Raw genomic sequence first — 20,866 nt, 5'->3', positions numbered from 1 at the left:
TGCCCAATTGTATGTTCCTGCAGGAAAACATTTTCTTTAAAACCATCTCCAGCTAAAACATTTTATGGCGACATAGTGAGAAGGGAGGGATAGAACCTGTCAGGTTTTTACTGTTATCTATGCCCCCGTTGGTGAGATTTATCTTCTCCATCTGCCCTAGATACCCGACACTATCCAAAACTAGAATCCACTTTTGGCTAGGGTTATACTGCAAATGTAACGGCCGTGTTCATAGACAGGTCCCTGGCCTTCCGTATTTAAGTTCTACTCTCTGTATGCCAGGTGGGGGGAGGAAAACCACACAAACCGAAATGTAATATAGCACACTGGAACAAAACCGCATGCAAACATCTGACAGAACACTCCATTTCTCACAGCAGCAACTTGTCCAATCAAACAGGAACACCAAAAGGTTACCTCTCCCTGATCTAATGCTGTGTGTGGTCTGACCGCAATGGACTCCTATGGAACGTCCTTCAGGCTGGAAGTCAGTAAGCAAAAAGCAGACATACTTCACAATTGGGCCCATCCAAAGAGTGCACAGACACAAATACTTTGGATTCTTTTGATGGCCTCCTAAAAAACGCTGTTCTGTTGAACCTTTGGTTTAATCCTTCAAGTCACCGTCCTAGTCCCAAAAATTATGGAAGCCCAGGAGATTAGCAATGGTAGCCAACATAATTTCTCTCAGTACAGACGCTTTTCAAGGTTTCCGTTTTGGGTGGACTTTGGTTGATTAAATATGCTTTTAGCTTTGTATATCTGGGGATTCCCCATGCCATTTTACCTAGGCATCTTTGTCACATGATCCCATAAACCAAATCTGAACTCTAAATTCTAATAATCCTCCAATACACAACCAAATGAAGGGAATCCAGAGCTGCATTTTCCCAGGATATGGCCATTTTACCACTGGTAAAGGCAAGGCCATTAAATACAGCTCTCTCTTAACATTGGAACATAGGTCAACGCAAGTTCTGTATGGTGACAGGTTCCCTTCAAAATACCTATTATGTAATTACCACCCATCAACATGGCCATTTACAGACTCCCAGATAACATCCGATTACTTGCATCACTTCAGCCCGGTCAGATATTGGTTAGCATGAAGCCTAGGAGTCGGAGACCATAGCCCTTTACTCAGGAGACTCCAGGAGCCAGAAAAGGCTTCAAAAGTAGCCTCTGCTTGAATAAATATGGGGGGTGCCATCGCCAACTTATTTTAAAAAATGCTAGTGATCTGACAGTCATGCTGACCCTGCTGTTTCCAAGTCCAATAATACGCTTCAATCATCCTGACACCATAACAACCATGGTGCCATGATGAATGAAGCGCCAACACCAGCCATTGCCCGATAAATTCCCCCCCCCCCCCAAAAAAAACGTATTTTCTGGCAGTGACCCTCCCAAGAGAAGACTATGGATCTGCCCCGGGTCCAACCTCCAGCCACTCTGAGGAAACAGTGTTCTCTCCGCAGCAGTCACACAGGCCCCTATCCCAACCCCACTGAGTCACAGTTAGGACTCTCAAATCAGCAGGGGGTATGGATGATGGCGATTGGGGAGATCCAGCAAAGGCCATGTATGAACGCTGCAGAGGGGCCACTGCTTCCACACAGAATGCAGCAATCCTCACTGCAGCTTTAAAGGACTAGCACCATCAGTGCTCACCCCCATTTCCTATTGAGACACATGCATAGTGTGAATTAGGTCAACGTGTCCAACAGGCGTGCACAGGAGTGAACAAGGGGCAGTGGCAACAGAGCTCTTAACAATAGGAACGCCCACAAATCTGGCTACTGTCAGGGGAAAAGCCGTCAGGCAGAAATAGAAGTCGTAAATAGGGATTTTCTGCACAATCCTTTAGTGTTTCTGTGGAGAAGCAAAGATGGGTACTTCTACATGAATGTCTACACCACCATTTTTTTATTTTTCATTGCTCATGGGGCTTGAGACTGGGTTTACACTATTGGATGAGGGTTTCCCCGCTTCCAATTCGCATGACAGGAAATTGTGACCGGCTCAAAGGAGCCGGTTCAAACATCTCTGTGGCGGCTGAGGAGCGAATTGCACGGGAGTCTTGTGCGTCTTTGACTCCATTTCAGGTACGAATTCAGGACCCGATTTGTCCCTGAAACGGAGAACAGGGACACACCAGACCCCCTGCCGTGAACCATATGAGAAGACATGGGTGAACCCAGCCTAAAACTGAACCAGTATGTATATCAGGATTTGAGCAGGCGCTGTACTATTGTTTCAGATCAGTGTACTGAAGCCATAGGACAAGCATAACAACCAGGCAACCCAGCATTTTTCAAGAGGAGGTCAGGGAGGGCAGCCCCCATTTCTCTCAGTGCACTTCCTTTAAAAGGGAATCTTTCCACCTCATTCTATAGACTAAGGGCATTGTATATACAAAGGACAAAGAGGAGACACTGAGAAGAATGCATGTCGCTCCACCACCAGAAAATCCAGCTCCAGGCATGCAAACTCAGAAGGAGCGAAGAAAATCCTCTTACCCTGTGTAACTCTTTCTAGATTTCTTCTTTTTAGTGATTACGACTGCAAACACAATAATGGCGATGAGGAGAATGCCGCCAATGGCTGCACAAATTATGCCGACCAGAAAGGGCACATTTGACATCGGGAGGTTCCCTGACAGAGAAAAAAAATAAATAAAAATGCACACGGATTAAAGGACAACTCCACTAATCATCAACTATTTCCAAACAGCAGCATGGCAAAACACTGAGTCTAGGAGCATTTATTACAGGTATTTATATAGTGCAGACAATTTACACAGCTCTTTACATACAGTATATTGTGCATTCACATCAGTTCCAGCCCTGAAGGAGCTGACAATTGAATGTCCCGATCTTACCTACTTACTAGGGCCAATTTATTCAGGACCCAGTTAACCTACCAGCATGTGTCGGGGGGGAGGGGCAACAGAGAACGCAAAGGAAACCAACACAAATACAGGGAGAGCATGTACTCCATGCAGATAGTGTCCTGGCTGGGATTCGAACCGAGGACCCCAGTGCTGCAAGGCAGACATCGTATCTGAGTAAAGGGGGCCATGGACAGATCAAAATTCAATCCATCCAAGGGCAAGATGTTTGAAATGAAGTCATTCCATCGATTGACTTCAGTGCAACCAGCCTGTCGGGTTGTTTTTTTGTACGATTACTCTAGCCTGCACCAGTAATCATTGTATCCACTTCTGGACCAGTGACATACCTGGTACATCGTCGGACTTCGAGTGGTTATATCAGGATGCAGCTGCAGGCATCACCCAGTACCGGATGTCAACCTCGCCATTTAAAAAAAAAAAAAAAAAAAAAAAGAAAAGAAAAAAATCAACAGCATTCCAAAAACACAGATCTTGGTGTTTTGAGTGCTTTTAAAAAGGGCAGAGGAGGCATTTCTCCAGATCTCGGCAAAAAGAGTACCTGTTACATGCCTATTGCTGTCACAAGGATGTTTACATTCCTTGTGAAAGCCATAAAAGTGAAAAATAAAACTGAAAAGCAACAGTGTAAAAAAAAATAAAAAAATAAAAAAAAAATAAAGCGCCCCTGTGTCCAAAGACTAACAGGCACGTCGGTCCAGCATGCGCACAAACAGCGATCGTCCCACACGTGAGGCATTACTGTGAACGTCAGATCATGGGCAATAATTCTAGCACCAGACCTCCTGTGTACATCTAAAATTGTAACCTGTGAATGCTTCTAAATCGCTGCCTATGGCTAGTAAAATTTACATCATTTGTCACTGTTGCACAGGTGTGCACAATTTTAAAAGCAGACATGTTTGGCATCTATTTACTCAGGGTAATCATCTTTTATATTTTACAAAAAAAAATTGGGTTGTGTATTGTGTTTTTTTTTTTTTTTTTTAATTTTAATGCAAAGAAAGTATTTTTTTCACAAAACAAAAAAAAAAGTGCGATGGAAAAACAGCTGCGCAAATACCATATGACATAAAAAAATTGCAACACCCACCAATTTATTCTCTAGACTAGAGTCTCTGCTATAAATAAAATTTTATATATATATATATATATATATATATATATATATATATATATATATATATATATATATATATATATATATATATATATATATATATATATATAATTTTTTTTTTTTGTTTTTTTTTTATTATATTGTTGCGCAGCTGTTTTTCCATCACACTTTTTTGGGTGAAAAATACACTTTTTTTAATTTTATTGCAAAAAAAATAAATAAATACACAACCCATTTTTTTTGTAAAATATAAAATATGATTACCCTGAGTAAATAGATACCAAACATGTCATACTTTTAAAATTGTGCACACCTGTGCAACAGTGACAAATGATGTAAATTTTACTAATTATATATTTAAATCATTTGTCACTGTTGCACAGGTGTGCACAATTTTAAAGCGTGACATGTTTCTCTATATATATATAATAATATCTCTCTCTCTCTCTATATATATATATATATATATTAATATCTATATCTCTATATATCTATCTATACACACACACACATATATATATATATATATATATATATATATATATATATATATATATATATATATATATATATATATATATATATATATATATATATATATATATATATACACATACATACATACACACACATATACACACTCTCTCTCATATATAGATAGATATAGAGAGAGAGAGAGCTAATAGAGATGATATATCCATCTATCAAAAAATACTGATTGTCACATGTAAACAAAAAAAGTGCCAGAAAAGGCCCGGCCTGGAAGTGGGTATTCTGATGGCTGGGAAGCCTCCTGCTGTCAGAAAATAGCGCAACGGTAGGGATTCCGCTATCAACACTGAATGTGTTGATGTGGGAATTGAGCAATTTTCTCTTTTAACCCATGGTTGAAGGAAAGAAAATTACATAAGGTATGGTTCGCTTTACTGTGCTGCCTGTGATCACAAATGTCTGACACAGACCAGCTCTTGCTGCAGCCTTTCACCTTGTGACCTGGCAATGATGCAGTCTTTATTACGTGGGAAGGGGAGACTGAGGAAAAGCTTCCTCCTGCATGCAGCAGTCTGATGACATCATCTCAGCCTAAGCAAGAGACACTAAGACACTGGACTAAAACTGAAGGAAGGCATTTTAAATTAAAAATAAACAAAAAAAAAAAAAACAAGACAAAACATATTTAAAAAATTATGCAGTTGCTCTACATTGTGACAAGGCAGCATCCATGGAGACTTGGAAAAATTATTTAAAGAGACTCGATTTAAAGCGGAGTTCCACACAAAAATGGAACTTCCGCTTTTCGGAACCCTCCCCCCCTCCGGTGTCACAATTGGCACCTTTCAGGGGGGAGGGGGGTGCAGATACCTGTCTAAGACAGGTATTTGCACCCACTTCCGGCATAGACTCCCATGGGAGTCTATGCCTCTTCCCGTCCCCACCGCGCTGTCTGCTGGGAACACACAGCAGACAGCGGGGACCACTTGGGACGCGCAGCGCGACTCGCGCATGCGCAGTAGGGAACCGGGAAGTGAAGCCGCAACGCTTCACTTCCTGATTCCCTCACCTAGGATGGCGGCAGGCAGCTGCCGAGAACCGAGCGGGTTCTCGGCGTCCCCTGCCGACATCGCTGGACCCTGGGACAGGTAAGTGGCAATGTATTAAAAGTCAGCAGCTGCAGTATTTGTAGCTGCTGGCTTTTAAAATTTTTTTTTTTTGGCGGTTTGGGTGAACCCCCGCTTTAAGGAAGTATACTCCACCTTTTAACGAATAGACAGAATTTAAAACCTGACCACAAAGCTCCAAACCTTTCCCATTGATGACTTAAAATAAAAAAAAAAAAAAAGAAAATAAATAAAAGTTACGGCCATTCCAAGCCTTCTCCTTACCTTTCTCCACCACGCGGAGTTTCAGTTCCTTGGGTTTGCCTCCTACATCATTGGGCATCATGACCTCACATATATACGTGCCATTGTCTTTGAAAGTCACTTTATCTATCTGAATAGAGGCGTCCTTCTTATTGAGGTCCCCAACCCAGGTGGTGCGTTCTTTGAAGCGGCTGTCAGACGGGTAGGGCTTCCCACCCATATACACTAGGACCTTCACTGGTTCGGATGTGCTCCCCTCATCTTTGAACCTCCAAATGATGACGGTTGTGCTGTGGACCACCTCGGATGACTTAAAAGTGCAGGACAATTTGGCTAGGGTTCCGTTTTCTACGGTCAGTTCTCCTGGAGTGTACACCTCTACGGAGATGCAAGGATTCACTGCAAAAAAAAAAAAGGAGAGAGAAGACTGAATTAGGCTCAAAATAGGAATTTTCGAGATGTTATAGTCCTTTTAAAGGCTGACACTAGGGAGGAAGGACAGAACTTTGCTCACCCCACCATACGTCCGATCCCCGGGAGATCGCACATGGTCTGCTACAGTAATGGCCCCTCACTTGTGCACCTCGCTCTGAGCCCCCCCAGTAATCCCCATCCTCCAGGGGCAGCAGTGACACCCAGCACTGCTCAGACTACACCTACCCGTCCAGCATCAGATTATAGAACCAAAGTCACTTACATGGTAAATTTCCATACACCATAAAGCTGTTACCAGCGCACACAAACCACCGAGCACAGCACTGCCCTTTCCTCCCCGCCCGATCAGCTGAGTGCGGTGATTGGGATCAGCTGTAGTGAAGCTCCCGGCTGGACACTTCGGGGTTTTCAATCCCTCCACAACTGTCTCTGGCTACCGATCATAGGCGGCACGGCTTAGAGGTCACGTGACCCAGGTAGCGATCCAGCGACTTAGCTAGCATGCCCACAGAGAGGGCTCTGTGTGCCGGCTGTGGCACGAGTGCCATAGGTTCGCCATTGCTAGCCTAGGTGAATGCCCTGCAAGGTCCTCCCTTTGCCTCCTTATATATGTACGTCACATATGCCAGGAGGCAGATCGCTTTCTTAAGAAATGAGGAGGGCACGCTGGCTGAGCCAATAAGAGCCGGGTGACCTCTTGAATTCACAATCAACATGGCGGAGCAAGACCAAGAGGTGGCAGAATACAAGAGGATCTAAGTGGGACAACGCTAGATCCTCTGGGTGGGTATCAGAAATGTGCCACCCAAAACATACAGTAAGAGGCAGCGGAAGATCCTTTTTAAGGTCAACCTGTACAACACAACACAGCATGGGCCATCACTGCGGACATTCTTCTGGAACTGTAAGCTGCCTGTCTAGTCAATGGCAATATAAAGCATGCTGGCAGTAAAGTGAGAAATCCCATCATTTACTCTCAAAGAATTTGAGGCTTTTTCAGAAGGATATCCTCCACGGCAGAATTCACATTTCCTTCCAGTTTTCTTTTAAGATCACTGAAAGCAGAATTATATATATATATATATATATATATATATATATATATATATATATATATATATATATATATATATATATATATATATATATATATATATATACACACACACACACACACACACACACACATACACACATATAATCTTTTTTAGATTAAGGGAGGGTTATAACCCCTGACAGTTTTTTGCCGTCTGTGTCCTATTGGAGAGATTTCCCTTCACTTCCTGTCCCATAGCCAAAAAAGGAAGCGAGAGGAAATCCCTGCAAATTAACCACTTCAGCCCCGGAAGATTTGGCTGCTGAATGACCGGGCCATTTTTTGCGATTCAGCACTGTGTCGCTTTAACTGACAATTGCGCTGCACCCAAACAAAACTGAAGTCCTTATTTTTCCCCCACAAATAGAGCTTTCTTTTGGTGGTATTTGATCACCTCTGCGGTTTTCATTTTTTGCGCTATTAACAAAAAAAAAAACAGACAATATTTTGTACTTTTTGCTTTAATAAATATCCCCCCCCCCTTTTTTTTTTTTTAAGAGAAAAAAAAAAAAAGCAAATTTCTCAGTTTGGGCCGATAGGTATTATTCGACATATTTTTGTTAAAAAAAAAAAAAAAAAAAAAATATTGCAATAAGCGTATATAGATTGGTTTGTGCTAGGGTTGTCCCGATACCAATACTAGTATCGGTACCGATACCGAGTATTTGCCCAAGTACTTGTACTCGGGCGAATGCTCCCGATGCTTCCCCCGATACCTGGACAGTCAGCAGTGATTGGCACCTGGGAAAGTTACAAGCTTCTCCCCCCGCGGCTTTCAGCTGCTTTACTGAAATCTATACAGCGCTGATCGATGCTTGTAACTCCCGCACACGCGATCGCCACTGACTTTCACCGCATCCTCCATACCCCCTCCGTTCTGCTGTCCCCCTCCGTGTTCTCCTCCTACCTTTTCTGTATAGACAGAGTCAGCTGACTCTGTCCATTCACAGAACAAACATTGTAACCTCCTGCGATTACGAGGTCTCAGTTTATGAATGGAGAGGAGCCGCTGTCTTCTCTCCATTCATATTCAGAAAGGGAGTGGGGAATCTCTATCCTCGGTCTCTTTCTCTGGCTCAAGGGGGGAGATATCAGAGGTCTGTTAAGAACCCTGATATCTCACCAGAGCCCCCCAACAGGGCTGATAAAAAGGGGGAAAAAAAAAACAAAAAAAACAACACACACACACACACCGTCCACCCCCTTCCCCCCTATAAAAAAAAAAAAAAAGAAAAAAAAGCATTGTAAAAAAACAAAAAAAAAACAAACAAAAAAAAAAAAAAACACCACACACAAAAAAACCACCACTGCCACGTGACATTAAAAATAAGAGTATCGGTAATCGGTATCGGCGAGTACTTGAAAAAAAAAGTATCGGTACTTGTACTCGGTCTTAAAAAAGTGGTATCAGGACAACCCTAGTTTGTGCAAAAGTTATAGCGTCTACAAAATAGGGGATAGATTAAAAGCATTTTTATTATTATTCATTTTTTTTTTTTTTTTACTAGTAATGGCAGCGATCTGCGATTTTTATCATGACTGCGACATTATGGTGGACACATCAGACAATTCTGACATATTTTTGGGACCATTGGCATTTATACAGCAATCAGTGCAATAAAAATGCATTGATTACAGTAAAAATGTCATTGACAGGGAAGGGGTTAACACTAGGGGGTGATCAAGGTGTTAACTGTGTTCCCTGGGAGGTGATTCTAACTGTAGGGGGAGGGGACTGACTGGAGGAAGCGACGGATCGTGGTTCCTAGCTAATAGGAACACACGATCTGTCACTCCTCTCAGAACAGAACACACACACTTACGTGTTCTGTCCCTTGTGCTCGCTCATGGCCGACGGTCATCACGACCTTCGGCCACGAGCATTGACACCCCCACAGTGCAGCGGGCGCATGCGCGCGCCTGCTATCCCGATCCCGCAAGCCGACGTACAGCTACGACGGTTCGCGGGATCGTGCCGACCTGCCGATGTATAATGAAGGGCGGCTGGTCGGCAAGCGGTTAAGGTAATCCCTTGGGCCCCCTAGGTCACCAGAATTAGTGACCCAATTGGAAGATTTTCCCCTCCATTACTTTTCTGAGGACAACCCAAAATGTGGGTATTTTCTTTTACTTTCACAGGACAAATAAAGAGGATGAATCTCCCCAACGGGGCCACAGACAGCATTATAAATCTAATAGGTGTTCCTTCTCCACTCTTTCCAAAAACAGAAAAAAAAAAAAAAAAGTGAGCCATTATTCCAAACACACCGACCACCTCTAAGCAAAGCACCCTCTGGTGCCCTGAGTTTACCATTACTGCCCTAAGGACTATCGCCATCAGTCTTTAAAAATACTGACACTTCCAGACATGGCGAGTTGTGGGGAGCACATGCCATAAAACATGCAACTGTCTCTCTAAAAGCAGTCAACTCCCCCCCCCCTTTTTTTTTTTTTGCAGTGAAGTTGTATAGACAGGCTAGAGAGTGCTGTCTTCTTTCCTGATAATGTCTGAAACTCCTATGCTTTCTTTAAGTGGACTTTGAATGTTGGAGCTGACCTGTCCTGCTTCCTGTTCACATACTGAGTGCAGGGTGAGTCAGCTGGGGGCATGCACTGCGTAGGAAGCAGATGGCGAGGAAACTTTTCTGCTTGTATCGTGTTAGGGAAGGAGAAGTAAAGACGTACCTAGTATAAATTATTTCCCATACCTATATTGCCAGCATACTATGACAGCTTAAAGAGAACCGCGCTACAGTATTTACAGTGCCAAGTTCTAATGATTATTTTAGATACATAGTTGCTCAGGTTGGGGAAAAAAGTAACAGCATATTCATACAGATTGGAGGTTATTTCCTAAAACTGGAGAGTGTAAAATCTGGTGCAGCTCCGCATAGAATGTTTTATTGTCAAAGCTTTATTTTATTCTTTATTCAAAGGGAGGCAGGGAGTCCAACATCTTATCCGTTTCCATCAATTACATACACAATTTCTCTTTTTGTGCTAACTTAACATTCCATAGTTATATAAGCATGCATATATACATCCTCATTCACCAATATGTATGTATCCACTCATTAAAAAAAAAAAAAAAATAGAATAATCACCGCCTCTACTTCAACTTTTACCTCCATGGACACTTTAAACCTCCCTTCCTATATTTTACTAAACAAAAACCTTCAAGAGTAAATAAATCAATAAACCCACAAAAACAGAAAACGAAACATTTATCGTCAAAGCTTAACCACTTAAAAGGACCGGGCTTATTTTTCAGACTCGGTGTTTCCAAGTTAAAATCTTTTTTTTTTTTTGCTAGAAAATTACTTGGAACCCCCAAAAACATTACATATTTTTTTTCTAACACCTTAGAAAATAAAATGGCGGTCATTGCAATACACATTGTCACACCGTATTTGCGCAGCGTTCTTACGAGCGCACTTTTTTTGGAAAAAATACACTTTTGAATAAAAAAAAAAAAAATATAAGACAAAAGTAAAATTAGCCCAATTTTTTTTTATATTGTGAAAGATAATGTTACGCCGAGTAAAGTGATATCCAACATGTCACGCTTCAAACATTGCGCCGGTGTTCTACCGAGAAAGTTCCCCTCGGCGGATAAGGACCCCCCTGTACTGCGCAGGCGCAACGCTTGCGCAGTACGAGCCGGCGGAAATAGCCGAAGCCGAATAGTTGTAAATCAGCTGTATACGGCGCCTGTAAGAGGGCCCCTCGCGGGCTCGCTTCGGGCTCGGGCTCGCTGCGCTCGGCACCTTTTTATTCTCCCTCTAGGTCCACTTGGATGGCGGGGCTTGAACCTGGACCCAGGCGCCATGTACAGCCGATTGAAGGTTTTCAGCTTCGGCTATTTTCGGTGGCTCCTTAGTCGTTCGTACTGCGCAAGCGCTGCACCTGCGCAGTACAGGGGGGTCCTTATCTGCCGGGGGAACTTTCTCGGCAAGACACCAGCTCGTGGAATGGCGACAAACTTTTACCCTTAAAAATAAATAAATAAATAAATAAATAAAAAATCTCCATGGGCGACGTTTGAACATTTCTACAGGTTACCAGTTTTGAGTTACAGAGGAGGTCCTGTGCTAGAATTATTGCTCTTGCTTTAACGATCGCAGCGATACCTCACATGTGTCGTTTAAACACCGTTTTTAAAAGGCAGGCGCAACTTATGTATGTGTTCACTTCTGCGCATGAGCTCGTCGGGACGGGGCGCTTTAAATTTTTTTTTTTTTAAAGAAAAAAAAAAAAGGTCCTTTTTATTCCTATTACAAGGAATGTAAACATCCCTTGTAATAGGAAAAAAAAAAATAAAGCATGACAGGACCTCTTAAATATGATATCTGGGGTCAAAGAACTATCTCATATAATATGGAATATGCACTTGAAAATGATAGATCTATCTTTTTTTTTTCCTCTCCTTTAAGAGAATTGGACGAAAGTGACGTTTGCCCTCCAATATGCTATGGAGCTGAGCGGGGGGGGAGGGGGGGGGGCCATCTTCCCCTCACTCGGCATCCAGACAGTGAGGGGAGCGGACGCGATAGTCTCCACCGCTACCGGCGGCTCTGATAAGCGGCGGGGACAACCAAGGAGCGGCGGAGGGGGCCCTCTCCCGCCACTGCCAAAAGTGATCTTGCAGCAAATTTGCCGCAAAGACCACTTTTATCTTAAAGAGAACGCACGCAGTTCCTGAAAATACCAGGATTATTAGTTGCCAATTTTGTAAAAAACAAAAAAAAAAAAAAAAAAAACACTCTTCAAAAAAGTTGTGAGGAAAAAAAATTACAATACGAAAAAACTCGCCATGCCTCTTACTGAATACCTTGGAATGTCTACTTTCCAAAAAGGGGTCATTTGGGGGGCAGTGGTACTTTCCTGGCTTGTTAGGGTCTCAAGAAATGAGATAGGCTGTCAGTACATCAGGTGTGATCAATTTTCAGTGATTGGCACCATAGCTTGTACACTCTAAGACCCTTTTCACACGATCGGACCATTCAGATCCGCCGTCAAGACTGACAGGCGGACCTGAATGGGCGCTCCATGTTAGCCTATGGAGCGACGGATGTCAGCGGAGACATGTCCGCTGACATCCGACCCAGTCCGATCCGCTAAAAGCAGACGGATGGCCCTACGTCCAGGTCCGTCGCTGGCGGATCGGATCGGGTGAGATCTGACGAAAATGGACATGCTGTCCGTTTTCATCCGATCCCTCCATAGGCGGCTGCGGCGCCTGACAAGCCCCTCCCCGCTCAGTCAGCAGAGAGGGACCTGTCATCCGCCGGCTCAGCGGAGATCAACGGACTGATCTCCCGCTGAGCCGGCGGCCCAAGGCAGGCTCCGTGAAAACGGAGTCCGCCTCGTGTGAATGAGGGCTAAGACCCCTTTCACACTGGGGCGCTTTAGCGCTAAAAATATCACCCACAAAGTGCCCTGAAAGAGCCACTGCTGTCTCTTCAGTGTGAAAGCCCCGAGGGCTTTTACACTGGAGCGGTGCGCTGGCAGGACGGTAAAGAAAAGTCCTGCTTGCAGCATCTTAGAAGCGGTGAAGGAGTGGTGTGCATACCGCTCCTCCATCGCTCATGCCCATTGAAATCAATGGGGCAGCGTGGCTATACTGCCGGCAAAGCGCTGCTGCGGGAGCACTTTGCGGGTGTTTTTAACCTTTTTGCGGCCGCTAACGGGGCACTTTTAACCGCCGCTAGCGGCCGAAAAAAGGTTAAAAACACCTCCGCAAATATGACGGTAAAGCGCCGCTAAAAATAGTGGCTCTTTACCGCCGACGCCGTCCCAGTGTGAAAGGGGCTTAACATTCACACAGACCAAATGATATACACCGATTCTGGTTATTTTTACCAAATATATGTAGCAGTATAAATTAAGGCCAACATTTATGAAGAAAAATTACTAACAATTTGCAAAATTTTATAACAGAAAACAAAAAAATAAAAATGTGTATGGGTACAATGTTGCATACTAATTGTAATTGTTAAAGTATAAAAGCGCTGAAAGCTTAAAATTGGCCTGGTTAGGAAGAGGGTTGAAGTGCTCAGTGGGCAAGTGGTTAAGATACACGATTTAGTTTATTCAGCATGAAATGGAGCTTAGTGATGTAGCACGAGGCTGTCTATTCTGCAATATCTACATTTTTGGTAAACTCATTCAATGAATCCAAGCTCTGCAAGCTGAGATAACATGCACTGCATTGATGCATTCAAACAATGTCACAGTAACCATGAGATAAAACAAAGTTCAGGAATATTCCTTTATCCCATTGTTTTGCTAATCTATGTACACTACAAACTGTATGATTGAATCGGTTCTGATATCGCTGTTTTACTAACCTGACAGCTTATTATTCTAAAAATAGGAAATCTTCATTTTGTTTGCAAACATTAAAGATTCTAACTACCAGCAAGAACAAGTCCTTACATGTAAAGATCACCTGTCATTTCAGATCCATCATGGCAGCGCCTGTTAGCGGGCATCCAATCACCTGCTGCCGCCACGTCCCTCACCTTGTTGTGTCACTGCCCCATCACCAGCCCTCCCATTAAAGTGAATGGGACTGTCGGTGAGCCAACAGCGGATCAGAGGAGGAGCCTCTACGGGACAAAGATGACAGTTGCCCTTTAAAAATTAGGATTTAAATTTAATTATAAGCAGTTTGCCAGGAGTTCCACTTTGAGACGCTGTGCAGAGGATGATGGGAATCTAATCTATGGAATAATTCTACAGCAGAACAATAAATAGGTTAATAACAAGGTTGTTTATTTTCAGCATAGAGATAGAGAATGTTATGCTCACTTGTTTTACGTAAATGCCCCCCCCCCCTCCCCCCGCTGGTGAAAAGTTTATTATAAACATTCTACTGTCAGATAAACTTTGCAGAGGATTGGTAGGTAATATGTGCATCATCTGAGGAATACAGATTCTTTACCAGCACACAGATAAATACACAGGTGACAAGAAAAGCCGTTTTATCAGCTAAAGGATTTGCATTTCTGTCCATAAAGCTTTGAAATTGCCACAAGCTTTGATATACAGCACAGCCAGGCAGAAGACATCTCTCTCTCTCCCTCTCTGTTACAGTTATACAAAGAATACAGTGCTGTCCTCTCCACACATCCATTAGACACTGAAAGAGCAGCTGAAGACTGATTAGGTCTTCCCTCTGCTCATAATGCTCTATCCACCTTACTGCAGGCTCCTTGTCTACACAGTTGCACACATCTCATCTGATTGGCTCCCAGAGTGGATTGGGGAGAAAAGGAGCAGGAAGGAGAGTCGATGGGGGAGATTTGGGGGGGGGGGGGGAGATTTGAGGGGAGGGGGGGAAGCAGGGAGGGAAGGAGAGGCGAGCAGGAAGGAGAGGCGAGTCGAGGGTAGGGGGAGCAGGGAGGAGGAAACAGGGAGGGGAGGGGAGGAGAGGCGAGTCGAGTGGGAAGCAGGGAGGTGAGTCGAGGGGAGGGTGAAACAGGGAGGAGGAGAGGAGAGGGTGAAACAGGGAGGAGGAGAGGAGAGGGTGAAACAGGGAGGAGGAGAGGAGAGGGTGAAACAGGGAGGAGGAGAGGAGAGGGTGAAACAGGGAGGAGGAGAGGAGAGGGTGAAACAGGGAGGAGGAGAGGAGAGGGTGAAACAGGGAGGAGGAGAGGAGAGGGTGAAACAGGGAGGAGGAGAGGAGAGGGTGAAACAGGGAGGAGGAGAGGAGAGGGTGAAACAGGGAGGAGGAGAGGAGAGGGTGAAACAGGGAGGAGGGTGAAACAGGGAGGAGGGTGAAACAGGGAGGAGGAGAGGAGAGTCGAGGGGAGGGGAGGGTGAAACAGGGAGGAGGAGAGGAGAGTCGAGGGGAGGGGAGGGTGAAACAGGGAGGAGGAGAGGAGAGTCGAGGGGAGGGGAGGGTGAAACAGGGAGGAGGAGAGGAGAGTCGAGGGGAGGGGAGGGTGAAACAGGGAGGAGGAGAGGAGAGGGTGAAACAGGGAGGAGGAGAGGAGAGGGTGAAACAGGGAGGAGGAGAGGAGAGGGTGAAACAGGGAGGAGGAGAGGAGAGGGTGAAACAGGGAGGAGGAGAGGAGAGGGTGAAACAGGGAGGAGGAGAGGAGAGGGTGAAACAGGGAGGAGGAGAGGAGAGGGTGAAACAGGGAGGAGGAGAGGAGAGGGTGAAACAGGGAGGAGGGTGAAACAGGGAGGAGGGTGAAACAGGGAGGAGGAGAGGAGAGTCGAGGGGAGGGGAGGGTGAAACAGGGAGGAGGAGAGGAGAGTCGAGGGGAGGGGAGGGTGAAACAGGGAGGAGGAGAGGAGAGTCGAGGGGAGGGGAGGGTGAAACAGGGAGGAGGAGAGTCGAGAGGAGGGGAGGGTGAAACAGGGAAGAAGAGTCGAGGGGAGGGTGAAACAGGGAAGAAGAGTCGAGGGGAGGGTGAAACAGGGAAGAAGAGTCGAGGGGAGGGTGAAACAGGGAAGAAGAGTCGAGGGGAGGGTGAAACAGGGAAGAAGAGTCGAGGGGAGGGTGAAACAGGGAAGAAGAGTCGAGGGGAGGGTGAAACAGGGAAGAAGAGTCGAGGGGAGGGTGAAACAGGGAAGAAGAGTCGAGGGGAGGGTGAAACAGGGAAGAAGAGTCGAGGGGAGGGTGAAACAGGGAAGAAGAGTCGAGGGGAGGGTGAAACAGGGAAGAAGAGTCGAGGGGAGGGTGAAACAGGGAAGAAGAGTCGAGGGGAGGGTGAAACAGGGAAGAAGAGTCGAGGGGAGGGTGAAACAGGGAAGAAGAGTCGAGGGGAGGGTGAAACAGAGAAGAAGAGGAGAGTCGAGGGGAGGGTGAAACAGGGAAGAAGAGGAGAGTCGAGGGGAGGGGGAAACAGGGAGGAGAGGAGAGTCGAGGGGAGGGGGAAACAGGGAGGAGAGGAGAGTCGAGGGGAGGGGGAAACAGGGAGGGGAGGGGAGGAGAGTCGAGCCGAGGTGAGAGGGGGAAAGCAGGGAGGGGGGAGAGGGGGAAGAGAGTGTAAACCCTAGAATCTCCCCATGTACATTCTCAGAACGCATTGTATGAAAAGAATACCACCCTTTTTTGTGAGGGGGGAGTAAAGGGAAGGCAAACGTCAGGAGCAGCCACAGATCCTCATTCTTGAGTGCCAAAAATACAGTGCTGCTTGCAGGATCAGGTATAAGTGAAACAATGATTTCTACAGTAAATGGCCACCTGGACCTAGGATAGTCTTTATTAGAGGCAACATCTTTCACTTGTGGTCCTACTAAAATAAATTTTTTTTCCCTTGGAAGTTCGACTTTAAGGCTTCATCTACACGTGACGTTGTTCAACCTCTCCTGAACGATTTAACTTGACAGCTAAAAAAACGGTGTCTAAAAACGAACGTTTAGCTGCGTTTACATGCCGGGTTTGCATCTAGAAGCGTTTGAAAAAAAATAAAAATTTTTATTTTTTTGGTAAAAATGAAAAACATCTAAACGAAATGCTGCTAAACGCACGTTACCGCGTTTACAAGCTGTTACAGGCATTTGGAGTTTTTAAAAGGCCTCTGAATATCCGTCTGAACCCATTTTTTTTGCATTCCAAAAAAAAAAAAGCTTCTAAACACAACTGCCTAGAAAACGGACTATAAAACGACCCTGTGTACATGTACTGATAAGATAACAGAGGAGAGTTCAGGAGCAGCTGAAAAAAAATGCCCAACTGCTCCTAAATGTCCGTTTACCAGCAGCAGTGTACATGAGGGCCTAACTGTAAGTGGTGTCACCCGCCTGGCTCTGCTGTGTGGCAGTGCTGTGTAAATATCAAGACAGGATGGACAGAAACACAAACCATATAGCAAGTAAAACAGCTGCCGTATATGCATTTCATCTGTATTTAGCGGTTTGCCTGCAGCCAAGCTTTAAACATGAACAAAATGCACACAACCCTTGTATTTTCTAATTGCTGCCATATATTTCTACAGATCTGGAAACACACCAAGAGCTGGAAAAAAAAAATGCAGCAGGACTTTTTTAAATGCCATTAAATACCCCTAAATAATGAGATTCTCATACGCGGCACGCGCTTTCCATAGGATGAAAAATAGCGTATCGCTGGAAACCGCACAACCGTGAACGGAGCCTAAAACAGGTTTTACAATTGCTTAATAAGCCTGCAGAGAAAAGGCGAGAGGTCTCCAACTTTAATAAAACCACATCAGAGGATCAAATCGGAAATGCTGAAAACAAGTAAAGTTTAAAATGTGAAAGAAAAACGCAGTCAGGGCGGCAGCTGCTGACGCAGGACAGTTCGGTGAGAGGGGAGGACAGGAGAGATGGAGCAACGCTGTGATTTACAGATCTCCCAGACAAAATTTCACAACTATCCAAGAAAAATCCTTGAATAATGACTCGAGCTTCCTGCTTTCAGCCGGTTTACATGCAGTCAATGACACACAGAGTGTCGCAACTCCGGAGATTAAGGAGCAGATGTGTCCGCTTTTTTTTTTTCCTGAGATCAGCAGCTGGGTTCCTTTAAAGCAAACCCAGTCTCTCTGCTCCAGCAATGGATTTGTTTTAGTGACCCCCCCTCAGTAGGACATAGGCCACCAGGATCCAAGAAATATCCAGTATTTCCAGGAATGGAGGAACATGAAACAGCGCTGATCATTGGCCCAGCAGAGTCACATGGGGGTTTAGTCCTCCGCCCCGTGTAAGCTCTCACTGAAGAAACTTGGGCTATAGACAATGTTCACTTCTAGCAGCTCAATGGGGGTGGGGCATAAAAAAGAAGCATCTTGTCTGGCCCTGCATTGGCAAATTATAGGTTTACATTCACCAACTTAGGATACCGAGCATGCTACACACCCTCGGCGAAAAAAAAAAAAATAATAATAATCTTTAACCACTTGCCACCCAGGGCAGTTCTGGCATTCCTCTCCTACATGTAAAAATCATCATATTTTTGCTAGAAAACTACTCAGAGCCCCCCAAACATTAAAAATTTGATATATATATCTTACACACACACACACACTTTATTTTAGCAGAGACCCTAGGGAACAAAACAGCGATCACTGCAATTTTTTTGTGTCACACGGTAGTCGCACAGCAATTTTTCAAACGCGATATTTAAAAAAAGAAAAAAAAAAAAAAACTTTCATGAATTAAAAAAAAGAGAAAACGGACAACATTTAAAAAAAAAACACATTTACCCATTTTTTTTTTTTTGTATAACGTGAAAGACGTTACGCCGAATAAATAGATACCCAATATGTCTCACTTTAAATTTGCGCACTCATGGAATGGCGCCAAACTTCAGTACTTAAAAATCTCCATAGGCGACGCTTTAAAACATTTTTTTACAGGTTACCTGTTTAGTTAAAGAAGAGGTCTAGTGCTAGAATTATTGCTCTTGCTTTAATGATGGCAGCGATACCTCACATGTGTGGTTTGAACGACGTGTACATATGTGGAAATGACCTACGCTTGCGTTCGCTTCTGCATTCGAGCACGAGGGGATGGTGGTGCTTTAAATTTTTTATTTTTTTTTTTTTACACTTTCCCCTTTAATTTTTTTAATCACTTTTATTTTTATTACAATGAATAGGGCATGAAGAGGTCTAGGACTAGAATTATTGCTCTTGCTAGAACGTTCTTGGTGATACTTCACGTGTAGTTTGAACGCCGTTTACATATGGGGGCACAACCTACATATGCGTTCGCTTCTGCGAACAAGCACGAGGTGATGGGGGTGCTTTAAATTTTATTATTTTTTTAAATTATTATTTTGTTTTCACTTCCACTTTACTTAATTCAGATACTTCTATAGCGCCGGTTTACGCAGCACTTTACATAAACATTGTTCACTTTTATTCTTATTACAAGGAATGTAAACATCCCTTGTAATAGGAATAGGGAATGACAGGTCCTCTTTACAGAGAGATGTGGGGTCTATAAGTCTCTATATGTCTCTATGCTGGAAAGCCTGATATAAAAAAAAAAAAAAAAAAAAAAACCTCCAGTGTTTACATCTGCCGGGTCATGACATCGCTCCCGGCCTCCAAGGGTCACAGAGATGGCCAGGGACCATTTGGTCCATGGTCAGCTCTATGGTAAACCGCCACCGCTGGCAGAATCATTCTCCGGCTCCTCGATCGCAGGGGTGTGCCCAGAGAAGCACTGGACATCCCCCCTCCCCTCCTGCTGCCTGTAAAAGCAAATCAAGCGGCTATTTAGGAATAGGAATCCTCGCCATGATGGCTTTTTCATAGCAAGAAATCGCCTGCTGAAATTATATATAGGAGAAATATATAAATATTATAATATATATATATATATATATATATATATATATATATATATATATATATATATATATATATATATATATATATATATATATATATATATATAAATTCAGACAATGGGATTACTGCAAAAACAATTTTTAAGAAAAATTTCAACAAAAAGGACATCAACATGACATCCAAAAATCAGGCATACATGATATATAAACGTTTTCGGGCTATTATGGATCTCGCCCTTCCTCAGAGATTAATGCCTCATGATATAGATATATATTACACATACATACATACATACACACCCTTGATGATGTCTGTGGCTGCACCCATCATTCTGATATCTCCACTTCAAGTCCCCGACGTCATCCCGAGGGGGGGAGTAGTTAAAGTACACTGGGCATGTGTGGTACACCCAGTCCTTAGGTCCTGCTGCAGATCCATGAGACTGACATAGCTTATATGCACTGGAGTATTACCTTTGTTTCTATATTCCATATTGTCTGGTTTTACTTTTTTTTAACCCTTTTTGCTTGTGCCCTATATTGTATTCTCTTTATATTTTTTTTTGCTGTAATTGTACCTCAATTGGCTGGTGCTGGGCCTTGTGGTCCACCACCCAATTGCCTACACACGCCCTCTTCAAAAATGGTGCCTACATGGCCTGAAGGAGTGTATGCTCCACAAACGCGTCCCCAGCTACATCCTTGCGTCATGTCCGCCGGGTTGTGCGTTCCATGGATCAGGAAGCACCGAGTGTGGACCCCCAGCCCTCCCAGGCAGACCGGATCTCATGCTGACCAGGACCTGTTTTTTAACTGAGCCTCTATGCTTGATGTTACACTCCCTTTGTGAGTAACAATTTTTGACCTCCATTAAAGTTACATAATTGCTACACTTAGTAGGCACTTATGTTTCCTTTTTTTCTTTGTATCCATAGAGTTGCTTCTCACCTCTAGACCGAGCTGCCATGAAAGGGAGCTTCATTATATAAAGGACGAATTAACGGAGGGAGCTTCTATGAATTAACGGGCCCTTTATACACTCGTCCTCCATTCATAGAAGCTGTACTATTCTATGAATAGAGGGCGCTTCTGCAAATGAAAAATTATCTATGAATGGAGGAGAACCTGTCATTCATCCGCTCGTCCTCCATTAATAGAAGTTGTA

The 20,866-nt window shown here is 43.9% G+C and overlaps 1 protein-coding gene across 1 annotated transcript in view; it reads right to left on the bottom strand.

Moving 5' to 3' along the window:
* MPZL1 (myelin protein zero like 1) overlaps window positions 1-20,866 on the bottom strand; it is a 55,003-nt gene that overhangs the window by 13,125 nt on the left and 21,012 nt on the right. Inside the window, exons 2-3 of the mRNA XM_073617381.1 lie at window positions 5,915-6,292; window positions 2,520-2,655 (exon numbers count right to left, since the gene is read on the bottom strand). Of these exons, the coding sequence (XP_073473482.1) occupies window positions 2,520-2,655; window positions 5,915-6,292 (514 nt within the window). The remainder of the gene's footprint in view (window positions 1-2,519; window positions 2,656-5,914; window positions 6,293-20,866) is intronic.

This window comes from Aquarana catesbeiana, linkage group LG02 (genome assembly GCF_042186555.1).
Source record: "Aquarana catesbeiana isolate 2022-GZ linkage group LG02, ASM4218655v1, whole genome shotgun sequence".
Classification (NCBI taxonomy): Eukaryota; Metazoa; Chordata; class Amphibia; order Anura; family Ranidae; genus Aquarana; species Aquarana catesbeiana.
Note: the sequence above shows the minus strand (reverse complement) of the source record. Positions and strands in the feature narration are given on the sequence as shown.